This window comes from Littorina saxatilis, linkage group LG2 (genome assembly GCF_037325665.1).
Source record: "Littorina saxatilis isolate snail1 linkage group LG2, US_GU_Lsax_2.0, whole genome shotgun sequence".
NCBI lineage: Eukaryota > Metazoa > Mollusca > Gastropoda > Littorinimorpha > Littorinidae > Littorina > Littorina saxatilis.
In genome coordinates, this window is record NC_090246.1 from 17,172,973 (window position 1) to 17,186,137 (window position 13,165).

General features: G+C 43.5%; 1 protein-coding gene across 1 annotated transcript; it reads left to right on the plus strand.

Moving 5' to 3' along the window:
- The first annotated feature begins 5,510 nt into the window (after positions 1 to 5,510).
- Positions 5,511 to 8,901, plus strand: LOC138955842 (uncharacterized). The gene is made up of 2 exons (XM_070327365.1): positions 5,511 to 6,014; positions 7,140 to 8,901. Exons 1-2 carry the CDS (start codon positions 5,787 to 5,789, stop codon positions 8,124 to 8,126), a joined length of 1,215 nt encoding a protein of 404 aa, XP_070183466.1. The 5' UTR covers positions 5,511 to 5,786; the 3' UTR covers positions 8,127 to 8,901.
- Positions 8,902 to 13,165: the final 4,264 nt, after the last annotated feature.

The following is a 13,165-nucleotide window of genomic DNA, read 5'->3' on the forward strand; positions in this document are numbered from 1 at the left end:
ACACACACACACACACACACACACACACACACACACACACACACACACACACACACACACACACATAAACAGTGGGCACAGAGTAATATTCTGTCTAAGTGATACTTCGAGAATACTACATGCGTTGCTGTGTGATACCAGGTTTACAAGACTTTGTGTGTTGTTGTTGCCGGGGTTGTTGTTTTATAGTGGGGGTTTTAGGGGGGGGGGGGGTATTTTGTTTGTTTAAATTGAAATGCGAGCGAAAGCTAGCTTTTCAATATTTGAAGACACACAAAAAAGAAATTATTCGCCCACCTACTCTTGGCTGTTCTCTAATCTGTGTTACTGACTCCAAAGCCTTGTAAATACAACGAAACATGCTACAGTCTTTGTGGATTACTCCCAGAACTGTATTTCTTGATTCCTAATCCTGTGGGTATAGTGCAGACTGCAAATATTTGTGACTTGATTCCTAATCCTGTAGGTGTGACGCAATATTCAGGATTGGCGAGACACTTTAGAGAGCTCCTCTCTTCAGACTATTCCAACTTTGTATTTATTGACTCCTAATCCTGTTTTGTGTAGTGCAGACTGCTCCCAAATGTATGTGAAATGATTTCTGGACCTGTGGACGAGGTGCAATATGCAGGTTTGGTGTGAGAGACCGTTCAGCGCACATATCTGCGGACCTGGACTCAAAAATGTGTATTGATTGATTCGTGGTCCTGTGGGCGAGGTACAATATGCAGGTTTGGCGAGAGACACCGTGCAGCGCATATCTCTGTGGACCCCCACTCCCAAATGTGTGTAATTTGATTCGTGGTCCTGTGGGCGAGGTACAATATGCAGGTTTGGCGAGAGACACCGTGCAGCGCATATCTCTGTGGACCCCCACTCCCAAATGTGTGTAATTTGATTCGTGGTCCTGTGCGCGCAGCTCATATGCAGGTTTGGCGAGAGACACCATAGAGCACTATAATCTCTGTCGTCTGACTACCTGAATGCCACGGTCGACTGCTCGACAGATTAGCGGGTCTAATCTCCCTTGACTCGATCATACCTATGACCCTGCGGGCCCCACAAGTTAGACAATTAGAGTCTAGATCAATTGTTGCACGCAACGGTGGCCCACTGCTCTGAAGGTCCTTATTTACTGCATTATTTTCAAAGAAAAGAGGCGCAGTTTGCTGCCACTGACTATGTCTGGGCTGTCAGTGATATTGTACTTCTGATGTGGTTGTGACTTAAAGCGATACGCCCAACCTTTCTAATAGTACTTTGAGTAGAAGGAAGCATTTGTGGCTTGGAATGATAGTACCAGAAAACAGACATTCTGACACACACACACACACACACACACACACACACACACACACACACACACACTCTCTCTCTCTCTCTCTCTCTCTTTCTTTCTCACACAAATATTACACACACACACACACACACACACACACACACTCCCACACACGCACACACATACACACACACACTCCCACACACACACACACACACACACACACTGATATGTTGTATACTAAAAGCTGTTTGTCTTGACTGCGCGACCTCAGTGACTTTGGACAAGATAAATACCTAAACCGCTTTCAGGCACAACGATCGCATTACTTCTTTAAGTCGCATTGGAATAGGGGGTAGATGAGACAATAATTTAGAACAATCCACCTGGTCATTGCTGAAATACAGTGCCTATTGTCGTTTGTTTGTTTGTTTGCTTAACGCCCAGCCGACCACGAAGGGCCATATCAGGGCGGTGCTGCTTTGACATATAACGTGCGCCACACACAAGACAGAAGTCGCAGCACAGGCTTCATGTCTCACCCAATCACATTATTCTGACACCAGACCAACCAGTCCTAGCACTAACCCCATAATGCCAGACGCCAGGCGGAGCAGCCACTAGATTGCCAATTTTAAAGTCTTAGGTATGACCCGGCCGGGGTTCGAACCCACAACCTCCCGATCACGGGGCGGACGCCTTACCACTAGGCCAACCGTGCCGGTCTTATTGTCGTGATGCCCCTCAAAATTGACACACACTAAAACACCGTTTTCCTACGCTCATGCGATTGACACCTGCAAAACAGCTCGAGTGGGCCGTTCTTTGGGTACGCTTTCAGGTATTCGAGGACAAATTCAAAGGCATTGTCTCCAGAAGATACCCGAGCACAGTAGCAGCTGTTCATCAACCTAATATAAACTCATTTGGGTGGTTTTTTTTCTCTCTCTTATAACGCCCATAGCAAAGGGAAGCAACCAGTCCACCTGCTTTGACCCCAAATGTGGCCTATGACCCCAGCCAGAGCCAGTCACTCGTCTGGCGTTAATCTGGATCAAGATCAAGAGACTGCAGATTACGAGTGGTTTAAGCGGCGCCTACTGTGCAGAATGCTTTGCCTACCAATGCTATGAATTGCAGTCACTCAACAGTAATGTGCGTTTGTAAAAATACACTAGAAACCCGCGTTTAGGACCTCCGTTAAGGATCCCCTCCTTGGCTGAGCTGTAATTTTGTCTTGGTTAGTTTGGGTCAAACAAAGCCGAAACAGAAACTCAGGTGTGATGGTAACAAACCAGACGACCAAGCGTTGACATTATTGAGGCAGCAAATCGATCTTCTTCTTCTTCTTCTTCTGCGTTCATGGGCTGAAACTCCCACGTACACTCATGAGTGGGTTTTGTACGTGTATGGCCGTTTTAACCCCGCCATTCAGGCAGCCATACGCCGCTTACGGGGGAAGAGGCAGCAAAGAACTTAGGCTCTTTGATAACAGGAATGGTAAGAGTCTGAGGTTGGCGAGTCTGTCACCGCAAGACGAGAAGTGGCCAAGAATAGGGAGGTTGCTGATAGGGTCTCAACGTTTTAGATGGCATAGCAGGACTGGAATGATCAATCAATCAATCAATGATCGGGGAACAAATGTGTTGTAGAGTTGAACTCTTTACAAAACCATGCGTTTACTTTGACATTGAGAGGGCAACAAACAAACAAAAGAAGAGGGGAAAAAGAAACAAAGGATAACGGAATATAAGGCCTAAAAAAAAAATAGGTGTGGTTACGGTAACCCGACCTACCCTATTTTTGGGGGCCGACCCTATAACTTTTTATTACATTTGTCAAAAAAATACCCCAAAAAACAAGTAAACGAGTGCAGAAAACGCAATGAAAGCGAAAGCGCCCGAGTCGCACACTTATTTCCCTGTCAAGTAGGTTTAATTTGTACACATTAGAAAAAAAAGTTTAAAAAAAAAAAGTGATTGCCTACCTTCCTACCCTATTTTTTTTGGCTATGTTACCGTAACCACACCTATTATTTTTTTTGGCCTAACGAGGAACAAGAAGAGGGACGAACAAACGAACGAATGCACGAACGGACAGACACACCGATAAACGAGCCAGCTATATGATACACTGGTATCAAGAATCAGCCTCGTTAGCTCAGTTCGCATAAAAAAAAATGTACTGATTAGTTTACAGAAGTAATTAACTGTGCCTTGCCTTGCTAGCACAGTTCACATCTAAACAGATTACTGATTGAAATTCAAAATCAAATAGACTGCCAACGTTCCAACATTCAAAAACAAATAGACTGCCAACGTTCCAACATTCAAAAACAAATAGACTGCCAACGTTCCAACATTCAAAAACAAATAGACTGCCAACGTTCCAACATTCAAAAACAAATAGACTGCCAACGTTCCAACATTCAAAAACAAATAGACTGCCAACGTTCCAACATTCAAAAACAAATAGACTGCCAACGTTCCAACATTCAAAAACAAATAGACTGCCAACGTTCCAACATTCAAAAATCAAATAGACTACCAACGTTCCAAAATTCAAAAACAAATAGACTACCAACGTTCCAACATTCAAAAACAAATAGACTACCAACGTTCCAAAATTCAAAAACAAATAGCCTACCAACGTTCCAAAATTCAAAATCAAATAGACTGCCAACGTTCCAACATTCAAAAACAAATAGACTGCCAACGTTCCAACATTCAAAATCAAATAGACTGCCAACGTTCCAACATTCAAAAACAAATAGACTGCCAACGTTCCAACATTCAAAAACAAATAGACTGCCAACGTTCCAACATTCAAAAACAAATAGACTGCCAACGTTCCAACATTCAAAAAACAAGAAAGGTAAACTTAAATTGTTTGAACGTTATATTTATACCAAAAAAAGAAGAAGTTACAATCACGTGATAATTGTGTTATAAATATAACGTTCCAATAAGGTTACTGATTGTTTTACAGAAGTAATTAACTGTGTTTTTCCTAGCTAGCGCAGTACACAACTAACAGATTACTGATTGTTTTAAAGAAGTAATTAACTCTGCATTGTCTAGCTAGCGGAGTTCACAACTAACAGACCTTTTACTGATTGTTTTACAGAAGTAATTAACTCTGCATTGTCTAGCTAGCGCAGTTCACAACTAACAGACCTATTACTGATTGTTTTACAGAAGTAATTAACTGTGCATTTCCTAGCTAGCGCAGTTCAAAACTAACAGACCTATTACTGATTGTTTTACAGAAGTAATTAAATGTGCATTTCCTAGCTAGCGCAGTTCAAAACTAACAGATTGCTGATTGTTTTACAGAAGTGTGAATCAACTGTTCCTGCTCAGTGTTCCTGACGAGGCGTCGCATGCAGTGACCTCAGCCCAGCTCACGACGTGCGTCCGGTGTTGACTGGCCTCATCAACTGACTGCTCCCTGGAGCAACGGGCCAGCTTTAATCACACACTGACTACCACCATGTAACGCCCAAAACAACTCGCCGTCAGCGACAATTCTATTCCCGTCGCTCCAGAGAATTAGGTGTCTCTCTCGTGTTTGGTTGTTTGGACAGAATGAGATCATGTTTCTGTGACATGGTTCTACGCCTTTAGGGGGGTTGTCACGTCGGAAGTGCAATTAAACCCAGTGCTGCCCAGCGAAGTCACACTAAAAAGAAGACTTATTTGTGTAAGGAGAGATGGCACAACCCACGGGGGTGTAGCCCCTGTAGCTACTTGACTACTGTGAAGCTTGGCGGAGAGACGTAAAGAAGTTGTGCGTTAAATCGCTGTAATTATTTTTATTTTCCTGCTTAACTACTCCAACGATTGACTTCTTCAATACATGTTTCGTTCTGTTGGTTCTCAGTGTTACTCTCGTCAAGTGCGGATCGTCAAGTCTCGTGTTTAGGTCTTAGGCTTTGGTACTTCTTCGCCATTTGGGGAAAAAGGAGCTAGTGTTGACTGTGATGTACCGTTCGAGCTAGTGGAGACATTTTGACTGTCTCCATCGGGCAAGTTTTTGTTCCTTGGGCAAAATATGTCATCAGTGTTTATTGTGATGCATGGTTCGATCTAACACCAAAACGTTGACTAATCCGAATTTGTATTTTTTATTTATTATATTAGCATATATATATCATGATTGTATTGATTGTATTTATTGTTCAAAATGCCCCCATGGGTTATGGACCAATAAAAACTTGAACTTGAGCAAATTCTTGTCCTCGCACAAGCCTCAAGAAATCTTTAAAAAAATCCCAGGACTGGTGCTTCTAAACAGTTACCATGACATAAACCAAGCCGAAATTCTGATTTTTCCACTGTGCAAATTCGTGTCCTTATCTATTCCTGTACTCACAAGAACCTCTTAAAAACTTCCCCAGAAAATGCTTAGCGTGTCGTACACCAAGTTCTGACTTTTTCCACTGTGCAAATTCTTGTCAATCCTTCGATTCTTGCCTTCGATCAAGCCTTCTCTCTGGAAGTTTACCATGATGTATCCCAAGCCGAAGAGCGCGCCAGGCCGCTTCCCGCAGTCCAAGTTCGTGAAAAACCGCACCAACGCCATGAAGGAGATCGAGGCGTGGGTCAAGAAGGACGATGACCCCTGGTCATCGGGGATCGAGGCGTCCAGGATGTCTGGACAGCTGACCGACAACGTCACTGAGGAGCGCATGCTGAGGTCCAAACTGTGGGAATTGTCCAAAGAACGCTACAAGGTGAGTGGTTGTTGTCCCTCCGTGTCTCTCTTTCTTTCTTTGTGTTTTTCTGAGAGTGTGTGTGTGTGTGTGTGTGTTTGTGTGTGTGTGTGTGTGTGTGTGTGTGTGTGTGTGTGTGTGTGTGTGTGTGAAGAAGGTCAAAGAAGCAACACAACACGAATTCAGCTGTAGCAAAAATCTTTCTCGCCATGCAGAGACTGAGAACAGCAACGCTTTTTAAGCTCAGTTCTTTTAATCTGTAACATAACATGTCTGTTATTTTATGTCAGTCATTGGGTGTGTCTGGTTCTGTGTTAGTCTCTGTGTTCGTCTCTCTCTCTCTCTGGTGTGTGTTTGTGTGTGTGTGTGTGTGTGTCTTTGTGTGTGTGTGTGTGTGTGTGTGTGTCTTTGTGTGTGTGTGTGTGTCTTTGTGTGTGTGTGTGTGTCTTTGTGTGTGTCTTTGTGTGTGTGTGTGTATGTATGTGTGTGTGTGTCTTTGTGTGTGTGTCTTTGTGTGTGTGTGTGTCTTTGTGTGTGTGTGTGTGTGTGTGTGTGTATGTGTGTGTTTGTGTGTGTCTTTGTGTGTGTGTGTGTCGCTCTCTATTCTGTCTGCCATCTGTCTGTCTCTCTGTCCCTTTCAACTCACGACCACCTCGCCCCAAGTCACTTTGCCTATTTTCTCTCCGTGTTCGCCCCATTTTTTGGAGTGACGATTCGCCCCATATTCGCCCCATATTAAGACCTCTGTTTGCGTGTGTGAAGGTTAAGTTATTCTTAAGTTGAAATAAGAATGCGGACGTTTAGTAAGAATTTCTGAACAGTAAAAAAAATTCCACAACGTTGATTCTTGTGTGTGTTGGTGGAGCATTATGAATGTGACGTCGTATGCAGAGGGGGGATTAACTTGTGTGCGACTCTGACAGGTCTTCTTTACCTTTCCTTGTAATTCTTCTTTTGATGTGTATTTTATAATCGTCGACAGGCAAGTTAGACGTGTCGAAGACAATTTTCCGTTTTCAAATGTATTCATTTTAATGGACAATAAAGTGTTGTTATTGATGTATTGTATTGCCTCATAACGTGTTCAGTATTAGCCATGTAAGGAATATACCTTAAAAGGAATATATCTTATGTCTTTTTCTTCAGTTCCTGACCCAAAATAACTACGAGAAGAAGATGTTCACGGACAGAATGCAGCGCAAGTCCGGTGCCCTGCTGCGCAGAGCGAACAGTGCCGCGGCCGCTTCCACCAGAGACGGTGACACGGACTCAAGCAAAGCCGGCCTCACGCCCGCCAAGCAGCGCTGGCGTAACACCCGTCAGGCGTTCATAGGACAAATTAGCAAGAACAAAGACAAAGCCAGGAGCGTCGAGGAGGGGGAGGAGGAGAAACCGGCCAAAGGTGGGGCCAAGAAGAAAGAGTCGTCTGCTGGAAGTAGGGGGCGCCTCACACCCCCGGCCACGCCGATTTCCGTGGCTCCTGCTGTGGCCGTGACTGGCGGGAAAGTATTACTGGCGCCTCTGTCCGCCAGCCCGCTTCATTACGCTGGTGGGAGGGAGGAAGGCAGTCCTCTGCAGCGCAAGCCCCCGCCTTCCCCCGTGTCGTCGGCTAACCCCCGCAACGTCAACTTCGACCGACTACCCACATCCGAAGCTGCACCAAGTCGCTGGCAAGGCCAAACTCAGCCCCCGGGTCGTGGGCGGAGCTCTCCCAACTTGAACCAGCCCGGCCCATTCCCTTCCCCCGGTGCCGTCACTAGCAGGCCCCCGTCAGACTCCTCAAAGCCCAACTCGGCCACGTCCCTGCGCTCCAAGCCTTGGAGCGGCTCGCAGGCCTCGTCCACTCAAGGCAGCGGGGCAGTGGAGGCGTTCGGGGGCAAACGAGGGCTGCTGGCCAATCGCTTCGGGATGAGGCTGGAGAGCAAGACGGAGGACCCGCGCTACGCACAGCTGGAGAGCTCCCTGTCCCCTGTCAACAAGCAGCGGAGTCCAGGCGACATCAAGGCCATCGTGAAGACTTTTGACGCGCTTCACGTGCCCTCCAGGCGACGGCCTGAAGCCAAGCCCAAGACCGAGCTCAAAGCGCTCGAGTACATCGAGGAGCAAGGATTCCTGTTTTGGGAAAAGCGATAGTGACTTCAAAAAGCCCAAAACAAATAGACTGCTAAGGCCAAAAAAAAAAGGTCTGTTTACGGTAACATAGGCCCAAAAAATAGGGTCGGTAGGTCGGGAATTTTTTTTTTTTTTTTTTTTCCCCAAAGCCATATTTTTACGTTATTTTGCAAAAAACAAAAGATTTTTTTTTTTTTCCCCAAATGCCAAAAAAAAGTCTAGGGTCGCGCGAAAAAAATAGGGTCGGTCGGGTTACCGTAAACAGACTATTTTTTGGGGGGGCCTAACGTTCCAAAATTCAGAATCAAACAACAAGAATTGTTGGTAAATGGAACATTTATTATTGACAAAACAAAACGTCACTAAATGTAATGACAAAACAAAACGTTTGCAAATGTAACGATTTGTTTTGTCAATAAATAAACGTTCCATTTACCGACCATTCTTGGTTTTTTTAATTCATTCAATAGTGACTGCAAATTCCAGTGTGTGTCTTTCTTCTTTTTACATTTAGTCAAGTTTTGACTAAATGTTTTAACGTAGAGGGGGGAATCGAGACGAGGGTCGTGGTGTATGTGCTTGTGTGTGTCTGTCTGTGTGTGTGTGTGTGTGTGTGTGTGTGTGTGTGTGTAGAGCCATTTTTCAGCAAGACCGTATACTCGTAGCATCGTCAGTCCACCGCTCATGGCAAAGGCAGTGAAATTGACAAGAAGAGCGGGGTAGTAGTTGCGCTAAGAAAGATAGCACGCTTTTCTGTACCTCTCTTTGTTTTAACTTTCTGAGCGTGTTTTTAATCCAAACATATCATATCGATATGTTTTTGGAATCAGGAACCGACAAGGAATAAGATGAAAGTGTTTTTAAATTGATTTCGACAATTTAATTTTGATAATAATTTTTATATATTTAATTTTCAGAGCTTGTTTTTAATCCAAACATAACATATTTATATGTTTTTGGAATCAGAAAATGATGGAGAATAAGATGAACGTAAATTTGGATCGTTTTATAAATTTTTATTTTTTTTTTACAATTTTCAGATTTTTAATGACCAAAGTCATTAATTAATTTTTAAGCCACCAAGCTGAAATGCAATACCGAAGTCCGGGCTTCGTCGAAGATTACTTGACCAAAATTTCAACCAATTTGGTTGAAAAATGAGAGCGTGACAGTGCCGCCTCAACTTTCACGAAAAGCCGGATATGACGTCATCAAAGACATTTATCAAAAAAATGAAAAAAACGTTTGGGGATTTCATACCCAGGAACTCTCATGTCAAATTTCATAAAGATCGGTCCAGTAGTTTAGTCTGAATCGCTCTACACACACACACAGACAGACACACACACACACACACACACGCACATACACCACGACCCTCGTCTCGATTCCCCCTTCTACGTTAAAACATTTAGTCAAAACTTGACTAAATGTAAAAAAAAGAAAACACAGACAAAAACGAACCGCCTCAAGAGTCGCTGCGCTGGTGAGGGCGCCGCGCTCTGTAAATCGCCGCGATTCACAACGCGCCGCGCGTTGTGAATCGCTTGCCCAAAGCAAAGGTCTGATCGATGAGCGTGTCAGATAGCCAGGAGGATAAGTGAAAAACGGTTAGGCATTTTGTCTGCGTGCGTTTTACACTGCAATAGTCCCTGTGTGGATATTACGACAAAACGCAACAAGATTTGTACAACTACTTCATGAGTTGTCGCAGACGTAGTAGAACTGCGTCTTATTTCAAAACTTCTTGTGCTTGGTTGCATACCCTCAATTGCTTACGAGAGATATCGCATGAAAACGAACTGTTGCGTGTGACACTTTACTGGTCAAGTTGATGAACGCTTTTTGATTTATTTTTGTTGTTGTTCTTGTTGTTTAGAGTGTTAAGACTCCGGAGTCCACAACGTGTTATCAAATTGCTGGATTCAGATACACGTCGGTTGACCAAATTCGCTTATGAAAAATGTCCATGTTGTTATGAACCCAAACCCCGATCAGAATAGTAAAAGAGCACGTACAGAAACAAAAAAAGTACAACGCCATGCATCCCAGTCCGCTCAATCATCTCGCATCTATGTCTCCTGACACAGAAACAAAATGTTCGCGAAAGTGAAATTACAGCGTGAATAACAAAGTGCAAGAACGGACAGAACGACGGGGAAAAGTCCCTAGGACGTGGGAGAAAGAAATTGTTTATCAATGTTATCATCAGTTACGCACAGAGTTTTTGTCATTGATCGTTTTATTTGAGGTGGATGTTTAAGGTGATCATAGATAGTTGTATGACGCTGTCGTGGCTGTACAAGCATTCCGCGTACCTATTGAAAGAGGAAGGGAGAGAGCGAGCGAGCGTGTGATGTGTGCATGTGCACGTGTGCTCATTCTGATCATCATCGCTCTACGGCTATCGCCAGTTATCTCTCTGACCGGACGCTAAAGTCCTACGCGAATCTATCAAAACAAGAATACAGAGTTATCTCCCATATGTTGTTCGCGAGCAGTGTTCGCGAGACGAAAATGATTGCAGATTGGCCGACTTCGACAGTGATCACCGTTCTGTTCTTCACAGTTATGATAAAGACATCGTTCTAAGGTCAAAACAAGTCGAAATTTTGGGACTGCTGCCGGAAGGAGACCGTATTATATGGTTGCATCACTGTCAGAAAAAATCGTCTGCTCCAGCGAGCGCCGAAACCAAACGGTTGATTATCACGTGACACTTTTGCCATATTTAGAGTTGTTTGCACAGTAAATACAGCCGCGAAAAATAGCTCGCTTGAAACTGTCTTACATATCAATTCCTTTGTAATTTAAAAATTACACAACACCATGAAAAATCATTATCGGCGATCGCGAATCTGCTTATATCCATAACACATTACGAAAAGATCTAAATATGTAAAAAAACAAAATCGATTTCCTCGCCAGACAAGGAAAACCAAGGCATCTTGTCAGGGATAGAATGAGCCGAAATCATTTTGACCTGAGGTCAGAATGCACGTGTGCTTTGCTTGTTTGGTGGCTGCTTCAGGTCGAAATTGTTTCTTTTTTTTCTTTTTTTTCTTGTTCACAAAAGCACTAATCAAAAATTTGCTCCAGGGGCTTGCAACGTAGTACAACTGAAACGATCGATCTTTCGTGATAACGCTTAAGTAGTGTGATGCATGGACTTTGACGTAACACGAATATTAGTCATGGAGGCTTTCGCCTTGTCTGATTTGTTTTACGCGTTTCGCGACAAGTGAAAGTAAATACGAGTAAATCGCTCCTGTCGTGATTATGCGGGTATAATCTCCTTAGCTTAAAATTTGCCAAGAAATGCATCGAAGTGGAACACAAGCAATGCACTGGATTTGGCAAAGGCTGTATAGATATATACGTCCATTCAAAACTCTTTGTGAGCTGGGTCTATGATCAGGCAAATAAGCATGCAACCAAATGATACACTACACCAGGCATGTAATGTTTTAATTAGTTTACGTCGTGACCTCACTGGATTGATCGGCTTGAAGGTGTACCAAAATACAGAATCAGTTTCAGACGGAATTTGTTATAGTTATAAGCCCAAGATGAATTTGTTTTTTGTTTTGCTTAACGCCCAGCCGACCACGAAGGGCCATATCAGGGCGGTGCTGCTTTGACATATAACGTGCGCCACACACAAGACAGAAGTCGCAGCACAGGCTTCATGTCTCATCCAGTCACATTATTCTGACACCGGACCAACCAGTCCTAGCACTAACCCCATGCCAGACGCCAGGCGGAGCAGCCACTAGATTGCCAATTTTAAAGTCTTAGGTATGACCCGGCCGGGGTTCGAACCCACGACCTCCCGATCACGGGGCGGACGCCTTACCACTAGGCCAACCGTGCCGGTCCCAAGATGAATCTTCATATAGTGCTTTAGTGTTAGCACAAACATTGCAGAGAAACCTTTTAAGACCTTAACAAATCTGAGGGCGGGGGTGGGGGGTGGGGGTGGGGGGGGGGTGTGATTAGTTGTTGAAATGAACGGAGTCTTAAAATGGCAGTAATTTAACACGTGTTATGAACAAAAAATCCTTAAAGAAAATTCAAAAACGGAAGTAGTCGAATCGAGGGACTCAAAAGAGAGGTTCCACTTTACACTAAGAATTCTGGTTGGTTCCCATTCAAGAAAATCACATGCAGGTGCTTTACAAAAAATACGGTCCAATATTGGTTTCAGTTTTAAATAGGAAAAACAAAATAATTTCTTAGAGCGGCTTTTTTTCCAAATAGAGTGGAACCCTCGTAAAAAATTAAAAAAACTATACAAAATGTTCTGAGAAAATCACGAAAATTAATTTACAGATCGACCTTATGAACAAAGAAATCTGAAAAGTCAAGGACTTAAAAGGGGAGTATATATGTGTATATTTATGTGTGTATGTCGTGTGTGTGTGTGTGTGTGTGTGTGTGTGTGTGTGTGTGTGTTTGTGGGTGTGTGTTGCTTTCGTCAGAGTAAGGGATGTGAAAAAAGAATGGACAGAGTGTACGTGCTTGTATATGCAAGAGAAATCTTGTCCCTTGCTGATGGGTAATGATTTTTGTTTTTGTTTACTAAAAGACCTGCGTTAGTAAGAACGCACACACACACACACGAACATCAAGGAACACTACCCAGGATAGTCGAAAATGGACTGTATGGCGTGCCCTTCCTCCTTCAAATGCTCCTTTATTAGCAGAAATCGTTACTCTTCAGCTTTAAAATATGTGTTTTCAAAAATGTTTTAGTGCTGCCGAGATGGGATGATAGCGGTTGAAACGTGTTCATTGTGTCGAGTTGTCTTTGTTTGCCATACAAACACATGTACATTTTCAGGAGTAGAAGTGCAAGTTCTGAAATTTTTAATCTGCGCAGAAGACTATCAACTGCAGAGTGTTTCAAGAAACGGTGCTGAAAACCCACTGTGTGGCTGTTTGAAATGTTGTTGCCATGGAGTAACATTAAAGGTCTGTTCAAAGAATCTGTCTTTGTCTTGGCGCATGAGTACCGTGTTGCTTTTCTACGACGGCCACAGTTTAAACATCCTGCTGTT